Source organism: Geospiza fortis, unplaced genomic scaffold (genome assembly GCF_000277835.1).
Source record: "Geospiza fortis unplaced genomic scaffold, GeoFor_1.0 scaffold140, whole genome shotgun sequence".
Classification (NCBI taxonomy): domain Eukaryota; kingdom Metazoa; phylum Chordata; class Aves; order Passeriformes; family Thraupidae; genus Geospiza; species Geospiza fortis.
In genome coordinates, this window is record NW_005054459.1 from 769,558 (window position 1) to 788,441 (window position 18,884).

At 48.9% G+C, this 18,884-nt stretch overlaps 1 protein-coding gene across 1 annotated transcript in view; it reads right to left on the reverse strand.

The window, feature by feature from the left end:
* Positions 1–4,780: 4,780 nt before the first annotated feature.
* The window catches only part of KCNJ5 (potassium inwardly rectifying channel subfamily J member 5), a 19,966-nt gene continuing 5,862 nt past the window's right edge, over positions 4,781–18,884 (reverse strand). Inside the window, exons 2-3 of the mRNA XM_005427893.3 lie at positions 15,833–16,779; positions 4,781–5,556 (exon numbers count right to left, since the gene is read on the reverse strand). Of these exons, the coding sequence (XP_005427950.1) occupies positions 5,216–5,556; positions 15,833–16,772 (1,281 nt within the window). The 5' untranslated portion in view covers positions 16,773–16,779 and the 3' untranslated portion in view covers positions 4,781–5,215. The remainder of the gene's footprint in view (positions 5,557–15,832; positions 16,780–18,884) is intronic.

Sequence of the window (18,884 nt, forward strand, 5' to 3'; positions counted from 1 at the left end):
TGAGCTGGAGCCCCCTCACTGCCCCCCTTTGCTGCTTGGAACAGAGCAGCCCTGGCTCCACTGAGCAGACACAGAGCCCTTGTCACCCCTGGGGCAAACAAGCCCTGTCTGATGGCTCCAGGCCTCCCCTCCTCCTCATCTGCTGCTCTTTCCAGTATTTGGTAAATGAAAGGCTCAGCTCTTTGCTGTGCAGTGCTACACCTGCCCCTCTTTGCATCAGGAGGCCATCCTGTCCCTTTGGGATTTGGGAGACACCAGAGAGCAGCAAATCCACTGTGCTGAACGGATCAGCTCCTTTCTATTCCCAGGTACAGAAAGGCCCCTGATTTCCTCCTCTGCCCTACTCAGAGATGGACCACGATGCAAAGACACGAGTTAAAGCAGAGCTTTACAACCACTTCATGTCCTGGTTCTGATATCACCAATCCAACCAAAATACAGCTCTGATTTTAAGGAGTTACTCCTGTTTTTACTGGAGTTAATGAAACCAGACTGGTTTTTTTTTCTCATTCATTCTTTCAGATCACCCAACTGAACCAGAGTCTGTATTTGCCCACACCTTCAGCGCTTGCTAAACTGAAGCTGCTCTAGAATTGCATCCACACCAACATGTGAAGCACAGATTTCAGTGGAACTTCGGATTTCACCTTTTTGGGAAAGCAGTTCCATGTTTGTGCTGCCTGCTTCCAGCTAAGCAGGACAGCTCAGTCCTGCAAGGAGAATAACAAACTTCCTTAAGCAAAGCTGCAGAATTAGATTTCACTTTTCAGCAGAAATGATCCACCAGCACCAGTTGTTCATCACAGACACCCTGGTGTGCATTTTCTTATGCACAACAGCGTCTTAAAGTGCAACTTTCCCCTCCACTCCCTAAGGTAGGACTTAAGAACCAAGTTCTGGTCTGACAGTTGTTGGCAAAGCTGAGGGACACACTGGGCTCCCCTGGAACCTTTCCCCATTTCCCTGAGAGAGAATGATCACCCAAAGTGAAATCAGAACTCAGCCCTGACTTCCTCATGGAATGAAATGCCAGACTCTGGATTCTGCTGCTCCTCACAGCCACCAAAGAGACCAAGCATGCCTGGAAATGGAGCCTGACTGGTGTGACTCCCAGCAGACTCAGGAGTTCACCACTGCTTCCCTGGCCTTTGAATGGAACCACTTCTCTGAAAGCTTGCCTGCTTTCCTTGTACCTTAATTAAGCATCTCCTCTGTCCTCCACCACACTGCTGTTTAACACATCCTGGCAACCTGCCCCTCATATATTGCAGGAGATATGGCTGGCAGCAAACAGAGCTTATCACTGGGTATTAATTACTTGAGCATAAATAACATTCCCTCTTCTCTCAGGTCCATGATCCACCCTTTCTGATGGAAATATATTCATAGTAACAAGAGACAGAAAACAATGGGGCGGTAAATTTAAGCCTAAAATGAGTGATGAGTCTTGCAATGAGTGAAAATTAAAACCAGAATAATTAAAATGAAAAATAAGGTACATTTCTAAGAGGGATATTGATTAACCCCTGCCCAGAACCATCTGCCAAGGCAAAGGCTGGGTTTTTCCACTCTGTCTTCAGATCAGTCTAAGAAATTAACTCCAGTCAAAATGAAAAGTCTTAATATGGGAATTAATACAGGAGAAAGAAGCACCCAAGGCACACAGGGCAGCTTGGCCCTCCATGAGCACCAGTGGCACTGCCCAAGGACAGAGCAGTTCAAAGGCTGGGACTGGGAAAGCAGCTGATCAAATAAACCACAGAGTGTGCAGGGCTCCCTCCCAGGGTGTTCCCAAAGCCTCCCACAAACCCCAGGTGAGCACAGAGCCTCTGCTGCGCTCCCCCTGCCTCTCCATTACCCCCTCAGCTCTGCTCTCAGAGAGCTGCTGCCCACCCTCCCTGCACAGGGAGGAGAATAAAGCACAGGAAATGCAGCTTTGGGCTGCTCCCGAGTTCTCATGGGTGTTTGCAGGGCAGGAGCACACCCTGGCATCCAACCCCTTCTGCTCTGCACTGCTGAGGGTGTTTGTGCTGTGCCATGCGGGCTCTGCCTCTGTGCTGCTGGGAAATGCTCTGAGGGTGCAGCTCTGCCTGCTGGGGACACACAGTGTGTGGAGAGGCACCTGGGCTCATGTTTAATAAGCCAGCCCTCAGGTGCTGTGTTAAAATGCAGCGCTCAGGTGGAAATGTTTGCACACACAACACTGGCAGCTTCTGAGAGCCCCTGTTATGCATAAGTGGCTCCTACATGAGTTGTGGATGGATTCTGTTGTGACTTTGCCTTATCAGTGATACATTCATAAAGCAGATGTTTTCCATGTTTTGAATATGTATTTTTAGCTTGTTTACTGGGTCCATTATAGAAATGGTTATTCATGGGTGAATAGCATGCTTACAGGTTATAAATGTTTCTTGTGGAGTATTAGTTAACATTTTTAAAAGTACACTGATGAGTGTAGAGTTTATATGGGGTATTTGCGTGGGTGGATGTATCTGTGTGAGTTATTTCAACTCCCAAAAGAGATGCAGCTTTGTATCTAAATGTTCATTACAGCAAAGAGTGGATCTTTTATGCTTTTATTCCCATGGTTTATTGTCCTGCACACGCTGGTGAACAGTAGGGAAATTGATCCAATTGTCAGAGAGGACAATTCTGGAAGAGGTGCTCTCCCTCACTTTCAGGAAAGTTCAGTACACTCACTAAATTAAAACTCTTTCAGGAAAAGGACAACCCTGGGGCCTGCCTGACAGGCTTTGGAAGGGGTCCCTGAACCCCCAGAAGTGGTGGCCAGGCTGCACAACTTGAAAATATGGTTTGAAAATACAGGAAGCATATAGGGTGCCCCCAGCCCTGAGGGACCCTCTGCTCTGGATCTGCTCAGCTCAATGAGGAATGCAGGAGGGTGTTTCTCCATCCTCCAGAACTAGGGAAATTCCTGGGCTCAGCTCATGCAGACACAGTTTGAAACCTCAGTTCAGAAGTCATTGGGGCACATTTGCAGATTGCAAACACAGAACAAGCCTTGTGCTACCCCCCATGCCCTGGGATGGATTTGCACAACCCAAACTCCTTACAGGAGGATATATGAATTCCCAGACTCAACAGTCTTAGGAAGGAGCAGCTTTGTGGCATGAGATCTTGAGGGCAATGAGCAGACTAAAGAGCTTTTGGGATATTTGCAGGTGGCCATTTTCTCTCTGGGAGGCAAGAGCCAGGAAGGAGGAAGGTGCAGAGGGGGTCCAGTGCCATTTTCCAGGCTCTGTCTCTGGCCTCACAGGAGGGACCCATCAAACCTCTCTCATGTCCAGCTGAGCTGCACAAGGCACTCCCTGGGCAGGGTTTCTGTAACATCCCTCCAAGGGCTCCAACTGCCACTGACTTGCACAGACCCATTGCGGGTTTGCTTTCCATTTCCATCTCCTGCAGGAGGAGATCACTTCAGCTACAGAGGAAGAAAATCTGAAACCCAGTTTGGATTTTTGACACGTAATTATCGTGCAGAAGTTGGGTGAGAAGGTGTCAGAAAATGAACAAGAAGGTCTCAGAAAATGAACAATTCTAAGGATCTCATTTTTCTCTCTGTTATCTTCTCTCTGTTCATCTGAGGCTCAGGATAGAAAAAGAAGAACCTGAGCAGAAAAACAAAAATGAGACCTCTGGAAAAGTTCTGGCCACTCTGAAGTTGCAAGATGCTTTCTAGAACCGATGAGCATTTCCAGTGGAGTTGCTTCCCTTGACATGTGCTGTATAACTGAGAGGTAATTCCTGTACCCTGGAGGCCAAGCTGGCTGCTGGCTCCTAGCATGGTTAAAGTACAACACAGCCATGTCATGGTCATTTTTCCACCCCCTCAGAAAAACCCCCACAAATTTTTGCATTCTCCTCCTTGTTTCCATGTGAATAAGACCACTGCTTTCTATTTCCAGTTTATCTTGTCTTTGTATTAAAATCAAGAGGCAAAACTGTATTTCAGATCCTGAGTGTGCAGCTCAGTCCAGACAATGCACATTTATTTCCCAGATAAAGATACAGTCCTTTCTCTATGGAAAATAACTCTTGCATATTATGTATTTCTCATTTTATTGTATTAAAGAAGTAATTCTGCAGGTAGCCTCTTTTTTCCACCAAAGTTTTAGGAGCAAGGGAAGAGATTTTCCCCAACGAGGCCGGTTTTTTTTCCTGTGTTGTTGAAATTTGTGGACATCTTTTATCTCACAGATTGCTTTTCTTCATTCGTTTTCCGGATGAGACAATCCTCTTTGGGAAATCTGGTTTTCTGCCTCTTTCTAAAGATCAAAATTGTTGGCTTCAGTTATGTCAGTGTGTTCCCATTAGCTGCAGGAACATCAGCACTTCAACCTTCATTTTAAATATGTGCTTTGCAGAAGAGCGGCGAATTTTGCAAACTGCCACTTACCCAGTCTCCCTACTCCATAGCCTCTGAAATTCCAGAACATTCCAACCCCCTGGGGACTACATCCTTTGTTTTAAATCATCAATTGGAACTGCAACTGGGACATTGAGGCCAGAAAAAAGCCTTCACTGGGGCAAAATCTAAACTTTCTCTGACCATGGGCAGCCCATGAAATGTGTCAGAGATTCCATGAAAAGAGGAAAAACACAAAACACTTCAGCTGGAGAAGACAAAACATTGGATAAACATGTTAAAGGTCTGCAGGGAAAGGTGCCCTGCCCATATCAGACATTTTGTAGGAAATAAGCCCCAATGACTGGAAGCAAACACTAACATTGTAAAATTCATGAAGGCAAAACACTTCACTACATAGCAGGAGATTTTTACCTTTTCTTTTAATTTAGCTGGAACAATGTCTACAATACATTGACTCACAAGTTAAGTGAAGGTATGAAATCACATTCTTCATACTGAGATGGGACATTCTGGACTGGTCAAAGCCCCTGGCAAGAGGGGCAGAGTTCTGCACATCCAATGAACACCTTTTGAAACAACCAGCAGCGGGAATTTCGCTTTTGACAGTGATGAGAAGAGTGGGCCTTGTCCATGGAGATCAAGGTGCTCTGCAGAGGAGGGCAAAGCTCAGAGCCTCAGGAAATTGAGGGCCCTGAGGCAGGTGCAGTGCAGTGACTCCCAGGATGAGCAGCAGGCCGGAATCCCAGCTCTGGCTCCCCGGCGGTTCCTGGCTGGCCAGTGCAGTGTCCCAGCAGGGTGTGGGGGTGTGCTCCGGCGGCTCCAGGGTTATACAGGCACCTCTTCCTTCCCCTCTCCTGCAGTCCCGTTGGCTCCGCTCAGTCCCGCCGGCTCCCTGCCTTCCTCCTCCTCCTCCTCCTCCTCCTGGTCCTCCCTGGCTGTCCCTGTGTCCCGGCCCAGGCTGGGCAGGGGCCCGAGGAGCTGCCCTTCCCAGCAGGACTGGGCCAGCTCCTTGGCACAGCACACGGGTGTGTGGGTCTCATAGGTGCTGTGGAAGCTGTTATAGTCCACCTCGTAAAAATCCTTCTCCAGGGTGAGCACGGGGGTGAAGCGGTGTCCCCACAGCACCTCGGTGTCCATGTAGGAGCTGCGAGCCTGGCAAGTCATCCCTGGGTGGAAAGAGAGGGATGTTAGAGGCAAAGCTTCCTTATGTGCTCACCCAACCACGCCTGGCACTTAAAAGCACTTCTGTGTCATTTCCATACCTGATTGCTCTGGGACACGGAAAAGTCTTGGCTTAATAAGCATCAAAAAGCCTCTATCATGAACAAGCTGAGCACCCAGAGGGAAAGGGATGCATTCATGTCGGCATCTTCCACCTCCTGAACCTCGTGTTTAGGGGTTTGCAGGCTCTAAGCAGCTTCTCTCTGCTCCCCCTGCTCTGCTGAGGTGCTGTTTCTGTGCCTGACACAAACAGCTCCTGGTGGATCCTGCTGGAACAACCCCCAGCCCTGCAAGTGCTGCCCCAGCCCTGACCCACACAGCCCAGAGCACAGGGAGCCACTGCTCTGCCCTCCCCTGGGCTGGCACCATCCCTTCTTCTCTGCATTAGTGCCACAATTCCCCTGCAGCAGTGCCACAACTCCCTGCAGCAGTGCCACAACTCCCTGCATTAGTGCCACAACTCCCTGCATTAGTGCCACAATTCCCCTGCAGCAGTGCCACAATTCCCTGTGCAGCAGTGCCACAACTCCCTGCATTAGTGCCACAATTCCCTGCATTAGTGCCTGAATTCCCTGCATGAGTGCCACAACTCCCCTGCACACAGCTGCACACCCCTGGATGCTCAGCCCAAAGGTGAGGGGTTCCCAGCTGGCTTTTGAATCCCCAGGAGGGTTCAAGCCCTTGTGCTGCTGGGCTGTGGTTTGAATGAACAGTGGCTCACAGGAACTGGTACTTGTCAAGCTGCTTCTCAGCCCCATGGATCAGAGTTTATTTACTTTGAAAAAGTTTAAAGAGAAGGTTTGCTGAGCTGGGATAAGCACACCTGTGAGCAAATCCTCTTGGAATCACCCCCCAGTGTCAAGGCGTCTTCTCTTCCAAACATTTTTCCTCTCTTTTTCCTAATCATGTTTTGATTTTTGAATTAATTTCCAGTGAAAAGCTAACCTCACAAAGTCCTCCCACTGTTCTCTCATAGAGGGTGAGGGATTGGCCTGACTGGAATAGATTCAAAACATGCCTTGATCCAGTTTCTGGCCAATACTTGCAAGTCTAATTCCTGCAGCCCAGAGCACAGGGACAGAAATCTAAAATAATGCATAGGGAGAAAAAATCTCAGTGTCAGAAGCTTCAGGGATGAGCATATCACATATCCTCACTCTGTGAGCTCATAAGTGACTGAAATCTCAGAGAAATCAGAAAACTCTTTCCTTAAAAAAAAACCCACCTCTGTGAAAAGAGGAATATTTTGTTCTTATAATTGCTACAGACCATTGAAAGACGCCCACACAGGCAAGTTCTCTGCAAAGCTGAAAGCCTCTTAGTGCTTTCCATGGTTTAAAGCCACCAGGCCAGGAGTATTTTGTTCCTTGAAAGGGGAAGAGACAGTGACACATGCAATGCTGAGACATCTGCAGTTCTGTAGCACAGGCTGCAAACCCAATCTTTCCCCTCAAGAAGATCTGCAGGAGTGTTTGCTTCTGGGCAGGAACAACAAGTACAGCGTTAGTCACAGTGTTCCAGCGTGCTGCTTCCTGGGCTGGAAGGAACTGGGAAGTGCAGGGGCTGCCTTGAGAAACACAGCCAGGGAATGAAAATCACCCCAAGTGCTGCTGCCTCACGGAGAAGCTCTGTGGAAGTTCAGTGTCTTTTCAGGAAACTCAGCTTTTGCTTTAGAGCTGAGGAGCAGGTGAGGCCACTGCTGCCTTTGGTGGCTCTGCAAAGTGCAGCATCACCAGCCCTGGGGTGAGGAGGGTCAGCCCCTGCCCTGGCCAGCTCCTCACTCCCTGGAAGCCCCAGCAGTGCTGGTTCCCCAGTCCTGGTACAGGTTTTGCCAGGGGAGCTGTGTTACAGGCACTGACCTCACCCTGACCCACCCAGGCAAAGGCTTTTACTCCTCTTGTCTGGGGGGTCAGGGCTGCAGGGCTAATCCCATTTCCTGGTGCTGCCTCATGCCAGGAGGTTGGAAACCAGCAGCTGGCTAAAACAAACCAGTCCTTTTCCCTTTGCACAGAGCTGCTTTGGCACCAGACATCCCAAAGGCCTCCAAGTGCCTCCTCCAGAGCCAGCAAGGAGAGCAGGAGAGGAGACCCTGCAGGCTCCAGGATCAGTCCTGTGGGTGAACCAGCTGGTTCTTACCCTGCTTTTCCAAGTGCTGCATCAAGGTACCATCAAGGAGTCTCCAGGGCAAAGATGGGGTGTCCTTGTGACATGTGGGGGCCTGGGGCTCTCTGAGGGAACTCCTGCTTTATAATCCAGGCCTGAAATAGCTCCTTCCCTGGGGGAGCACCTGAGTGAACCTGAGCTCCTGGGACACCATCCCAGTCCAGCTCTAAGTATTCAATTAGGGCAGGAACAATGGAAAGCTTTCAGCAAGCAAACACTGCTGCTGCCAGCTTCCTGCAGGAGCTGCTTTCTGTAACCCCACGGGGACACTGAGCCAGCACAATAAGACAACTTGTAATTGCTCCATAATCCCATTCAAATATTCCTTTTTAGCACATGTGCAATGGTGTTTAATTGCGTGGGGACACAGTGCTTGGCAACTCCCACATCACCCAGTAAACAACACCATTGTCTCTGCTTCAAATTCCATTAAGTGCCTGCTTTGCAGGCTGCCCTGTGCTCTCCAGCCTGGTTAATTAATGCATCTGTAATGTCCCTAGCTAATTATTGCCTCTGTGACTGCGAAAAGATGACAGAAGAGGTGTGGAAACAATAAACCTTGTTTTTATTAAGAGCACATGGATGCAGCCACTTGCCACTGGAACAGAATGTGCACCCTCTGTGCTTGGAATATCCCAGTGCCACCCTGCAGAGGCGCACAGCAACCCCCAGACTCAGATCTCTGTGTATCCCTGAAAAACTCACCTGTTCCATTGTGTATCCCTGAAAAACTCACCTGTTCCATAGTGTATCCCTGAAAAAATCACCTGTTTAATTTCATTCTGGTCTATCTGAGGCTGTGGGATGTCTTGGGTATAGGGAATCATTTGCCATATGCTCCTATCCATCAAGCAGAATCCAAATTCAGAATATCCTGAATTGGAAGGAAGCCACAAGGATCACCAAGTGCAACCCCTGGCTGCAAACAGACCCAGATCTGGGTATCACACCAACTGTGACATTACTTCTCTTCCATCACTCATGCAGCCCTGAAGCACTGACACTTTGGGGAGCACAAGAACTGAAGAGAGATTCCAGACTCTCTGAATTTTTGCAGAATTAACCATAGCATGTATGGCCCCTGTAAAGGCTGTTAATCCTTCCCTTTAAGAATATATAACTACACATTTTGGGTTTAAACGGTGGTATTTGGGGGTTTCATTTAAATAAACTTCATGCCAAAAGAATACAGAATCCCAGAATGTTTTGGGTTAGAAGGGACATTAAACATTGACACTTTATACAATCCCAGATTGCTCCAAGCCCTGTCCAGCCTGGCCTTGGGCACTGCCAGGGATCCAGGGGCAGCCCCAGCTGCTCTGGGCACCCTGTGCCAGGGCCTGCCCACCCTCCCAGGGAACAATTCCTCATTCCCAATATCCCATCCATCCCTGCCCTCTGGCAGTGGGAGCCATTCCCTGTGTCCTGTCCCTCCATCCCTTGTCCCCAGTCCCTCTCCAGCTCTCCTGGAGCCCCTTCAGGCCCTGCCAGGGGCTCTGAGCTCTCCCTGGAGCCTTCTCCTCTGAACAATCCCAATTGTCTCAGCCTTGCCTCACAGGAGAGCTGCTCCATCCCATCATCTTCATGGCCCTATATCCTCATTTTCCTTCTTTCAGTCCAAGTAGATCTACTTGAATTCACAGACATATAGTTTTCAACCCTATCATATTTTCTGGGTTGTATGACCATTAGAAGTTTCATTTTCTCCTAAACAATCTGGTTTAAAATTAAAAACTATGTTTAATATAAATGTGTGCAATCTGTCTGTTGAGGAAAACATGCAATGATATGAGAAATCTTCAGATGTCCACTTTTAGTTGCAGCTTTCTCATCTCTTACTGCAGGAGCTCACCTTCATGCTACAAACAAAACTCAATTTTAATGGAAACCAGAGATAAAACTTGTTTGAAGTTAGAAGCACCAAGTTTCAGTAAAGCTAGAACCAGTTCCAGGGTTTAGAGGTGCTGGAGACCAGGGCACTGTGTCCGGGTTTCCAGTTGTGCAATAAGCATTGCACAGAGATTTGATGATAATTTCGTTACAGCAGAATCCTAAGAACTGGGTTTTTTGTCCGTGTGTTGGAGGCACGGATCAGTAACTGAGCTGTGCCTGCTCCTGCTCAAGGCAGCCAGGGATGCTCCCTGCACAGCCCCGTTCTCCTTCCCAGCAGAGGAAGCAGCCTGAGCAGGCTGTGATGTGTATTAGAGCCGGTGTCTCATCACATCTGAGAGCTGAGCGTGTAAAACAAGTGCCAGGAACTCTGCAATAGGCTCTTTGCTGTCATCACAGTCGTTATCAAAGAGCTGGAATGTCTGAGCTGCTGCCAGGGCCCGGGAGGAGCCGGCTCAGCAGGGCTGATCCTGCTGCTCTGCCCTGGAGCACAGCCTGGCCTGGGAGGGCACAGTGCCCCTGGTGCCCGGCTAAACCAGACCTCAGCACCCCAATCTGCAGCTGCAGCTGCCTGGGGGACACCAAAGGCTCTCTCCAGCTCTTGGAGACGCTGATTTTTGGCAAACATCCCATCCCAGGTGACCTTGGTTAATGGGAGAGCACGGGGGCACACAGAGGTGCTCTACCAACCCCAAATCTCCCCAGGCTTCCATGGGATCCCATCCTGAGCAGAGGTGAACCTCCCAGTGCTGCTCCAAATCTCCCCAGGCTTCCATGGGATCCCATCCTGAGCAGAGGTGAACCTCCCAGTGCTGCTCCAAATCTCCCCAGGCTGCCATGGGATCCCATCCCCAGCAGAACCTTCCAGTGCTGCTCTGTGGCCTGCAGCTCCTCAGTGGGCAGAGACAGCCCAGCCCCTGGGGCTGTCAAGACAACATTTTTCATCAGGCTAAAATTAACTGTGCTCATTGAAATGCCAGGGAGCTCAGTGATTATCTGCTGGGAAATGTCATGTGCCTGCCTGGGCTGGGCCAGATCTGCTTGGCCCCTGGGACACAGACCCTGCTGGCACTGCTCTCCCTCCTCTGCCCCTCTCTGCTGCGCCCAGGATGATGTTTCTCCTTCTCCTGGATGCTCTGAAGCTGTGGAACACCCACTGCCCAGGGGCTGATGGCCTCAGAGGGGCAGTGCCAGTGATGGAAGTTTATGGGTGGCAAGGAAAAGGTATAAAAATTTAAGTTCTATTGCTGTAATTAAGCAATATGTGTCTTTCAATTTGCATTAGCATATGGTAAGTTATAAAAGTTATTAGTCCCTCTGTGTTAATTAGACCAAAGAACACTGTAACATCCAAAAAGTCAATATTCTTCCAGCTTGAAAGGAGTATTAGAAGGTAGGAACATAGTCCTCCAATTCCTTGTGCTTGTCTCCTTTAGAGGACATGGCTGGGCTTGATTCACTTTGATATTTATGCCAGAGGAGAGTAATAGGATTTTAATTTATCTGAATGCTCTCCAGGCATGCAAAAGCTCCTAGGCACTGGGAAAAAATATAATAAAAGGACTTTATGATGTAAAGACCTTGGATTCAATTGCCATGTCTCCAGCAGGCCCAGCCCGAGCCAAGCTCACACCAGGTAACCCCTTTAGGGTTTACAGGGACTGCAGAGGCACCTCAGACACCAGGGCCAGCCTCTGCCTCCAGAGGACAGTCCAGCTCATGAACACAATGACCCGAGACATCTCTTCCTATCATTTTTAGGCAGCGTCTTTAACACTTCTGCAAGACATTCCTTGCAGAAAACTTATTTATATGCAAAATGCAAAGCAACACAAGACAACCCAAACCAGATGATGAATGCTCAGAAACTCCATCCAGTAATTTCACCCTTCCTTTGTGCTCCCATGAAAATCATGATTAATTTGAGCACATCTTTTGTTGTGACTACTCCATTTGCCCCTACATTTACAGCCAGGAAACTGTACTCTGTCCTCTGCAAAGGTGGATAAATTGAGGTGTGAAAACTCTGCTGTTTGCCTACACTCCCACAGGGACAGGATGGGTTAATTACTTCTAATCATTAAATCCCTTTTTATCACACTGACTCTAAGCCAGAAAAATATATACCTGTACTTACATAAGAGTTCATTAAAACTTCATTTAGTGACTGGACTAATCAGGCATCTGGAGTGTTTCTTGTGCCTCATTTAATTGTGCTGGGAGAAAGAGGCAATGAAAACCAGGGAGGACCAGGAGTGGAGTAAGAAGCTCTGCTGCCTCTGTGCCCAGGGAGCAGCAGTGCTGGATGCTGTGCCCAGGGAACGAGGGCAGCAGGAAGCTACAGAAAAAGCAGGATTTGGATCCAGGATTTGCATAACTGTCAGCAAATAGCAGAGGAAGGGTAAAGCTGGAAGAGAAGAGAGTCCCTTCAAATTACCTGCCAGGAAGTCTTGTAGGATATGCAGAGTGTGTCAGCACATGCAGTGATGGCTTACAGAGAAAAACAGTATTTTAACAAATTGGACTTGCTAATGTTCCCTAACCAGATCAGCCAAATCCTTCACCACAACCCAGCTGGCTGCAGCACGTGGGAGGGGGGCCTGGACCTCCCCTGCTCTCCCCTGTCCCAGCAGCTTTTAAACACTGCTCAGTTTGGGATCAGCAGGGCAAGGGCAGGAGCTTTGGCCAGCAGCAGCAGGAGCTGTCCTTCACCAGCGTGGCCCTGAGATTTTGGGGAGCAGAGAGGCAGGGAAAGCAAAAATGCATTCACTGTGCAAACAGATTTTCTATCTTTGCTTTGATCCCTTCTATTCCAAGTCAGATTTGGAGCAGCTGATGTTGACAAGAGTCCCTTTCTGATAAGGCAGAGATAAAGAATCCCCTGAAGGAATGCCTGTGCCCTGCTCCCCAGGAGCACTGGGGGTGAGGCTGCTGCCCCCAGATGCCCCCAGAGCCCCCTGGGAGTCAGAACACTGGTCAGCAATATTGATTTTGTCTTCACAGTGCTTGTTTCACCCAGCAGTGACCACAACAGATCTGCCCAGAAATTCAGTCTCCCTTTGGCCTTTTCCCTCCTCTCGTGGAGCCCCATCATCCATCCCAAACAAGGATGGGAAAAGCCTGGGGCTGTGCCAGGCTCGGAGGGTCCCTCAGTGCAGCAGCCCCGGGTGGCACACAGCTCTCACTCAGTAACACCAGCTTTTTTATCTTTTTCAGCCAAATAAACCCACTGCATTTTAGGCTGGCTGGTGAGCTGCTGTTCTTCAGGGTGCTGTTACTCAGACCTTTAAAAAACCAAGATAACTTGAACACAAAATCTTTGTTTTAAGTCACAGTGTTTCACTTTGTAAAAAATCCAATGACTTGAAGGGTGTGAACTCCTCAGAATTTATTCTACACTTTTCATTTGAAGCTATTTACCATCTTTGCCTTGCACTGGGTCAGAATTAAGCTTAAATGTCAGTAAATAGAACTGCTTGTTTGAGAGGAGACAATACATTACATTTGTAATACGTGTGCACCTGGTTAAACCTACTGAAAATAGCTATAAATCACTGTCCCAAATTATCCGTGGAAAATATCCCCACTTTTAGTCGTGCTTCTGTTTCTGTGGTCATTGATACATTGCCAATCACATTTCTGACCTGCTTTCCAAACGCCCCATGGAAAACAGAGCTGTATACCCCTGAACTCTGGGGGGTGGAGTCCTCATTTTCCGTAGGGGTTGCAAAGGGAACAAATGCTCTGTTGTATTTTACACTGCCCTGAACCCGAGCAGGCTGTGACAGCGTCAGGATTTAACAGAAGTCCTGCTGGGAGTAAATATCACACCACTCCTGAGAGCAGATGGGCCTTGAGCAGTGCCATGGGCTGGGAAGTACCTTAAGAATTTGCTTGGAACAGATTTTAAGGTGTGGAGGGAGGGATTAATAACCCTAAACTGCTTTATCAATATTCCCAAGTGTGAGGATGAAGCAGGAAAGCACAAACACTGTCTCTGCAAGCCACTCTTCTGGTCACAAAATACCCCACTCCCAGGGTGGACCCATCCCAGCCTCCAGACTGGATCCTGGAATCATCCACGGACCACTCAGCTCCGAGCTTGTGCAAAATGCCTCCTCCAGCTCCAGGGTGGGACTTCCCAGGCTGCTTTGTGAGCCCAGGATAATTCATTTCCACAGATGTATGCTCCTTAATATCCTTACAGCCTGGCCTGTGCCATCCCTCTGGGACAGGAGCCCATTTGTAAGGCAATATTATTCCTCTGCCATGCTTTTAATTCCGAGGTTGTTATTGATAATGACTTCCTCTCACACATCCCCAGCCGCGGCTGAGCCTTCCTGCGAGGGAGGCAGAGCAGCAGGGGTTCAGAGCATTCACAGTGTCACTGTGTGACGAGCAAAGAGGCTTTGGACAAACAAGGAGCTGCATTCCACGCTCAGATTAGGAAGCTCCAGCCTCTAATAAATGTTTAGGCTGCAGAATAAGTCACTGTTACAAATCCTTGCCTTTGATAGTCTTTTCCACCCACCCCTTCCTTTGCCACGTCTCGGCAATGCTCTGCTGGGGAAGAGCATTTCCCTGGACGTGCCAGGTGAATTCCACTCCCACAGCACATATTCCAGCCCCAGTGGAATGTAATTTATCCATCACCTCCCATCAGCTCTGTTTGGGGAAGTCAGCCACTGCTGATCACCTAAAGGGAGATGCTGGGACACCGAATTACCTCTCTGGACAGCTGCCTTGGGGAGCAAAGGGTTGGGAGGCAGGAATTTGAGAGATTTTTCCTCCTCTGGCTGTTGTAACTAATGAGCAGATCTCCAGGAGGGGATAACATTAACAGTCAGCAAAGGGCAGAATCTATGAGACAGGGTGCTGACACCACTGAGCACTCGCAACAAGCTGAAAACTCCTGCTAATGACTCAGAGAGAACCTCACTGAGATGGAAAACAAACTCCAACCACCACCCACAGGAAAGCTCTGGGCTCATTACTAAAATCCTGAAACACCAAAGGGGAAAACTGCTTATAAAAGCTTTTTTTGCATTTCTGACTTTGCTTGTCCATCTTTAGCCAGCAGTTCTCTCCTCAGAGCTGCCTGCAGCCCTTTCCCCCTGCAGACTGTGATTCCATCAAGGCATTCTGGCTACCCCAGGCTGGAAAACCCTGCCTGGAATGCACCTGAGCATCTCAGGGGCTTGGACACACTCCCTGTGCCCCAAGTGCAGCAGGAAGAGGTGCCAGCTCCTCCCCAAACCCGCAGCAGAGGGATTCATGCGAGTGGAAATGACCCATGGAAATGACTGCCAGGTGCAGCCAGAGCTCCTGGGGGAGATACCTGTGGGAAGGAGCCTCTGTGCCCATCCCTCCCTCAGCTGCCTTTCCCAGGCCGGGGAAAGCTGAGGGTTATCCCTTTTCCAGTCACTATACATGGACACAGAGTTCTTTCATCGCCTGTCACAAACACACCCCTAGGAGAAACTGGGAATGGGCTGAGGATATCTCCTAATCTCCCATTACCCAGCTTTGTCTGAGCTGTTAAGCAGCTGCAGGGCTGCAAGAGTCACAAAAGCAGTTTCTGTATTTTTTCCTCTTTGAGCTCCTTCTGGGAATGTGTGTCCTGCACCACGTGCAAGTCATTCAGCCTCAGCACGTGCTGCTTTATGGGATACAGTGAGACTTGGGCACTTCATAGCCCCCATTAAAATCAACACTACAGCAGTACCTAAAATAGCACACTTACAGCCTATCTTAAATACAGGGAAGAAATGGGAGAAGATTTGCACCATGAATTTTGATCACAGGAAACAAGACCACCACAGACTTCAAGAATTCCTTTAATCCATTGCTTTTTTTTCTCCCCTGGATCAGTTCTAAGTGATTACGAGCAGCTCCAGGACTAACCCCTTCACCTCAATCCCAGACTTATAAAAGAGGGTGAAACAGTACAAAAAAGAGGGTGAAACCCTACAGCACAAGCTAAAGGCCCAACTTTTCACTGCTGCTTACCTCAGATGCCCCACCTGAGTCAGGCACTACCCAAGGACAAGCCTCACTGTGTTTCTAGGCCAGGTAACATGGACAGTGAAATCTTAATGCCAAACTGCCCAAAATGCTTTGTGCCCCCTTCCTCCTGAAAACAGTGACTGATTGCTGACAGGTCCTTACCTGTGGCTTCCACCATTCCTTCCAGGATGACCACAATCTCAAACTCCTCCTTCTCCAGCTGGGTGCGGGACATCTCCCAGAAGGGGCTTTTCTCATTGATCTCATGTGAGATGATGAGAGGGGACACCAGGAACAACCTGTCGTCTCCGGTGTCAAATCCCACGTTGATGTCCGTTTGATTCAGAGGAATAAACTCTCCTTCTTTGGTCTGTTTGGACTTAATCAGTTTGGCTCGAATGGAAGCCTCGACAATGTGGGAATTGCGGAGGTCTCCGACCCGGAACATGAGGCAGAGCTTCTCGTCCCTCATGGAAATGACGGCGTTGTTGGAGAACATGAGGGTCTCCGCCCTCTTCTTTGGTTGGCTGATCTTGACAAACATGCATCCCACCATGAAGGCGTTGACGATGGAGCCCAGGATGGCCTGGACCAGGAGCAGCACGATGCCCTCGGGACACTTCTCCGTGATGACCCTGTGGCCGTACCCGATGGTTGTCTCGGTCTCGATGGAAAACAGGAACGCCGAGACGAATCCGCTGAGGTTTTCCACACAGGGAATCCAGTTCTCGTCCTCCAGGTGGTCCAGGTCTCCCCGGATGTAGGCAATGAGCCACCAGATGAACCCAAAGAACAGCCAGGTGATGGTGTAGACCATGGTGAAGACCAGCAGGTTGAAGCGCCACTTGAGGTCCACCAGGGTGGTGAAGAGGTCACTGAGGTACCGGTAGGTCTCCTGGACGTTCCCGTGGTGCACGTTGCACTTGCCGCTCTTCTCCATGTACCGCTGCCGCGGCTTCTTGCCCTCGGCAGAAATGAGCCGGGTCCTGTCCGTGGCGATGGGGACGTCATCCCGAGCCTGCTTGGGGATCTTCTTGGGCTCCCGGGACGTGACCCCAATGTCCATGTCCTGGTTCATGAAGATCCGGGAATCTCCAGCCATGGCTGGGCTGCGCAACAAGGAAGGACAGGTTCAGGCAGAAGGCAAAGAGGAAAAAGCCATTTTGTTTCACTGTCTGGACCATCAGGACATTGATTTTGCAGGGTTATAGGAGGTGTGATGGGGTTATTAGCGGATGAGGGGATGGTGAATAGTGGGAGGGTCTGTTGTCGGTCTGATCAGATTTTAGTGGGATGGCTATGCTGTATTCAAAGGGAGTGGGGTTGCTTTTGATTGGGGGGTGAGGATTGTTGTTTGTTTGTGGTGTTGGAGCTTGTGCGAGGGTTGTCTCGGGGCGATTTGAGCTGTTCAGTGGAAGGGTCAGGAAGTAGTTTAGTCAAAAATGCCAGCTTTGGAGTTGGAGATGAGGGTCTGAATCCTTTCTTCCTGGCTGTTGTGGGAGAAGTGTGAACCCTCCAACTTGTTAAACACTTGTTAACCCTTCACTTGTTAAACAGAGCCCTGCAGTGACCCAGAATTAAAGACTGATTTATCACACACAGGCCCTTCAAACATCAGCAACTACTGGGAAGCATAGAACACTTAAACCTTATTAGAACATTTTTGGGTTTTCTTTCTGTCCTTAGATTTTTTTGCACACCAAATTTGCTTGAGATCACAACTCAGAACAAAGTAAAGATACATCAACATTTTTTCAGGAGGGACTGAAGCTTTTTCATGCCTCAGGTTTTGGGTGCATATCAAGAGAAACCATAGAAATTAAGAGAAAACACTGAGCACCGCTGTCTACCTAAATCTCACATGAGTCTAAATTATGCATGAAGGCTTCCCTTGCAGTCAGCAGAGAAAGGCATCTCCAGGGATAACTCAGGTTTCAGGAGTGCTGAATCACCTTCTGGAAGTTTACTCGTGAGCCTGGGCTTTAAACGTGAAATAAACATTTAATTGAGTATCTTGAATCCCACGTGTGAGGGTGTGATGAATCCAGGCCTGCTGTTAATGAGATCTATCAGAGCTCACCCCTTTGCTCCACCTGACATTAGACAAAATCACTGGGCACTTTTAGGAATGCATCAGAGCTATTAAAAAGCCCACTGTCGACATTCAGAGTAATGCTTACCAGGATACAAATAAATAACATGAGATGAGGGCGGCAATGCTGTCTGCCAGTTCTAATGTAACATCCTGTTTACAGAGATGATTAGATACTCCTTTAAAAAATGAGAGTCTTGACTCTGGATGCAGGGCACAGACAAAATCTCTGTCAAAGACTACCTAAGGAGCCTTAGGGATATCAAAGATAGAGCAGCAATATTTTCTATGGCATTCGTTCCCTGTATTGTCCTCTGCAAATCCTATTAAAACCTAACTAAATCTATTACTGCTCCCTCTGTCTTTAATCTTCTTATGTGCCTGTGAATGAGAAAAGGTGCAGAGATACAATTAAGAGTATCTTGGGAGAGACAATTTTTAAGACCGAGCAAAGTAGCTCCATCTTTTTGGTATTAAAAAGCACAAAGGGTGGGCGGGAAGGAAGCAGAGGCAGGATGAATAAATGAAACAACAAATTTTCACTTCCATTTGGCTGCAGCCAAGTCAGGATAATGGCAGAGAACTCCTCGTGGCCCTTGTCTAAGTCATCATCGATCAGTGCTCCAACGAAGCAGCCCGAGCCTGTTGCTGGCTCGGCTCCGCAGGGAGCCCAACCATCTGTGCCAGCCCAGCCCTGAGCGCTGCCTGCTGCCACAGCTCTGCTCACGCCACGGGCTGGGAATGGCCATTCCTGGGGCTGGGATGGGAAATCAGGGGGATCGGGTTTGCCACCCACCCTGGACATGGGATAGAAAATCCCAGTGCCATGGGTTCCCTTTCTCCAGCCAGGATTTGGACACAAGAGTCACCCCTGCTCTGTGTCTGTCCCTCCTGAGAGCTGGCTCGGGGTGTATTCACTCACATCCTCAGCTGCTTCTCACTGCTTGCTGCAATGCAAGCCTCCAGACCTGCTGGCCTGGCTCTCTCTGCTCTGAGGTTCATCTCTTTACATGTGTGCAAAGTGCTGCAAGATCCTGAAAACTGACAGGGGCACAGCTTGACTCTCACTTCCTAACATGTGAAAGCACATGGCAGAACAATCACACACTTTCTTCCCCTCTT